The 2,498-nt window shown below is 34.9% G+C and overlaps 1 protein-coding gene across 1 annotated transcript; it reads left to right on the forward strand.

The window, feature by feature from the left end:
- The first annotated feature begins 1,225 nt into the window (after nucleotides 1-1,225).
- Nucleotides 1,226-2,173, forward strand: LOC150084392 (beta-1,4-galactosyltransferase galt-1-like). The gene has a single exon (XM_090376213.1). It carries the CDS (start codon nucleotides 1,226-1,228, stop codon nucleotides 2,171-2,173), a length of 948 nt encoding a protein of 315 aa, XP_090232339.1.
- The last annotated feature ends 325 nt before the right edge of the window (nucleotides 2,174-2,498 follow it).

Raw genomic sequence — 2,498 nt, forward strand, 5'->3', positions numbered from 1 at the left:
AATTCAGAGCATAATAGCTTCATATCAATTTAAATTACAAACTCATTAAAACAGTACGTTTATTAGATTTGGGTAAGCTCCTTTATACAAATAAATTGTTTCAAACGTCAGCGAAAAGACAAAAGTTTCTTACACGTTATTTAGTTCCCATAGCGCAAGGCTATCACTATGAATTGCTACAGAATTGCACTATTTGTATTATTTCTCCAAAAGAAGTTTTCTTCCTTTGGAGAAGTGACTTCTTCTGAAGAGAAGAATAATGCTAGTCATTATTCTTATAATCAATGGGCTGCCATCCTTCAGAAGGGCGTTTCGGTTATGCTTGACATCTTATCGGTAGGAATGAAGGCAACTGAATCAAAGCAGCACACCTAAATACCCATATTTAGTGCTTTTTTGGATGAAAAAAAATTTTTTTTTTTTTTTTTTTTTTTTCTATTTATACTCCGGCACGACAACTAAATCATTCGAGTTTACAATAAATCGTCAATACAAATATTTATCATATTATAGTAGTCACGGGCTTGCACCCTGGCCCATTCAAGAAACGTGTACTATGTACTCTCACTCCTGACCACTCGGCTACGTCAGGCCAAATTAAATTAATACAATGACTGCTGGTTGAATGAGACTATCTTGAAAAAACATGACGTTACTCCACTTTATTCTGATTACATAATATTGTTACCTCTTATTTTCAATTACTGTAGAAATTTCAATTAATATGAAAATTTATGATTTTTTTTTTCATTCAGAATGGTCGAAGTTTCATATAATACTTACAAACTATAATTAAACTATTAATGTAACTGCATATATTTTTTTTTTCAGCCATAATTCACCGTACTGAACAATGTGGTTGTCGCACAGAGGTAAATTTTGCATACTGGTCGTTTCATGTTTATATATGATATATCTGGTAGCTTATAAATCAATCAGTCAATTTACACATAGTGTCCTGGAAGAATCTACATATAGTGTCCTGGAAGAAACATATCTCGAAAATATCACAAATATAACAAGTGAGTTATACAGTTTTCAGAGTCAACGAGGCATTTCTAACAAGTGGGAAGCATTAAGTGACAAAATATCTGTTTACTCGGCATATTGGAATAGTCAAAGGAATGACAAAAACGCTGCTATATACGTAGTAGGAATTGTAAACAGTCAAAAGATGACTAGCATGAAAATTAGGTGCAAAATCTTATATGAAAAAAATCGAAAAATGAGTATGGTAATTTCAACTGTAGATGTTATTCCTGAACATAAAGGCTTGAAGTACAGAGCCGCCTTCTTTGTTTGCATTTCTGAACGAAAACCATCTGCAGTAGCTTTGTTCATACACCGTTCCAATGAACAATCAAATTGGATACCAGTTCAATCACTGATTAAGAACAAAAGCACTTCCGACAACATTGCCATCTGTGTTCGTCCTATGTACGAGAATTTTAACCATACTTTTGCAGTTGCAGAGTTTGTTGCATATTACAAAATTCTACAGGTGGAGCACTTCACTTTTTATGATTATGAGGCTACAAACTACACGAGTAGATTTATTATGGAACTGCAACAGTCATATTCGATAGATTTTCTCCAGTGGAATATCCCCCAGGATTTCTCTAAAGCTTGGCAGATGGGACAGTTAGCTAATATTCAAGACTGTATATATAGAAACATGTACAAATATGATTACATCGTCGTGTTGGACTGGGATGAATTCATTGTTCCAAGAAAACAAAAATCTTTAAAGGAGATGATAAAGAATTTACCTACTAAAAGCGGCAAAGGAAAACAGTTTGGGAGTTATATAATCAGACAGACATTTTTTTGTTTAGAATATCCACCCGATTTGAATGCGTTGCTATTACCTCCTCTAGTAACTCAGGTACGAACTTTAAGAGAAAATAAAATTTGGCCGGCCTACCAAAGGTCCAAATATATTGTTAAGCCGTATTCGATGATCCAGGGAGGAATTCATTGTGTATGGAAACATATGAATAACTGGGAGCAGTATACAGTGCCTACAGATGTGGCTCTTCTTCACCATTACAGAGGAGGAATATGTAAGATAGATCTCAAAACAGCAATCCGGGATGTCGAAGCTACAAAATTTAAGGATGAATTACTCCAATCAGTTGCCATACAGACTTGGCAAAGACTCTTTATGAAGTAATGAGTACTCTAACTTATTTAGGTCCAGATAGGCAGGGCAGTCGCGTCAAGCCCAGCGCTTTTGAGATATTCCAATACCACTGTAAAAAAGCAAACGAAAACTTGATTCAGTTTTATGACTTAAGTTTTTTTTTGGAAACAAATACTCAAACACAGACCTGCCAAATTTTCCATTATTCACGTTCTTTTACGAGATTGTCCAGAAATCCTTTTCTTCCGTATTTTCGTCAGTCTCTTATTTATTTATTTCAGTTTTTAAATACGCGTATACGCAAGGCCGGATTTACCCGTGCTGAGTGGCGCAGTTGCCTCAGGACATCAACGCC

The sequence above is a fragment of the Mastigoproctus giganteus genome, chromosome 6 (genome assembly GCF_048544385.1).
Source record: "Mastigoproctus giganteus isolate SK-2022 chromosome 6, ASM4854438v1, whole genome shotgun sequence".
Classification (NCBI taxonomy): Eukaryota; Metazoa; Arthropoda; class Arachnida; order Uropygi; family Thelyphonidae; genus Mastigoproctus; species Mastigoproctus giganteus.

Bases quoted from the DNA above. Each gene is read 5' to 3' on its own strand.
- LOC150084392 (XM_090376213.1), top strand. From the start codon at position 1,226: ATGAGTATGGTAATTTCAACTGTAGATGTTATTCCTGAACATAAAGGC.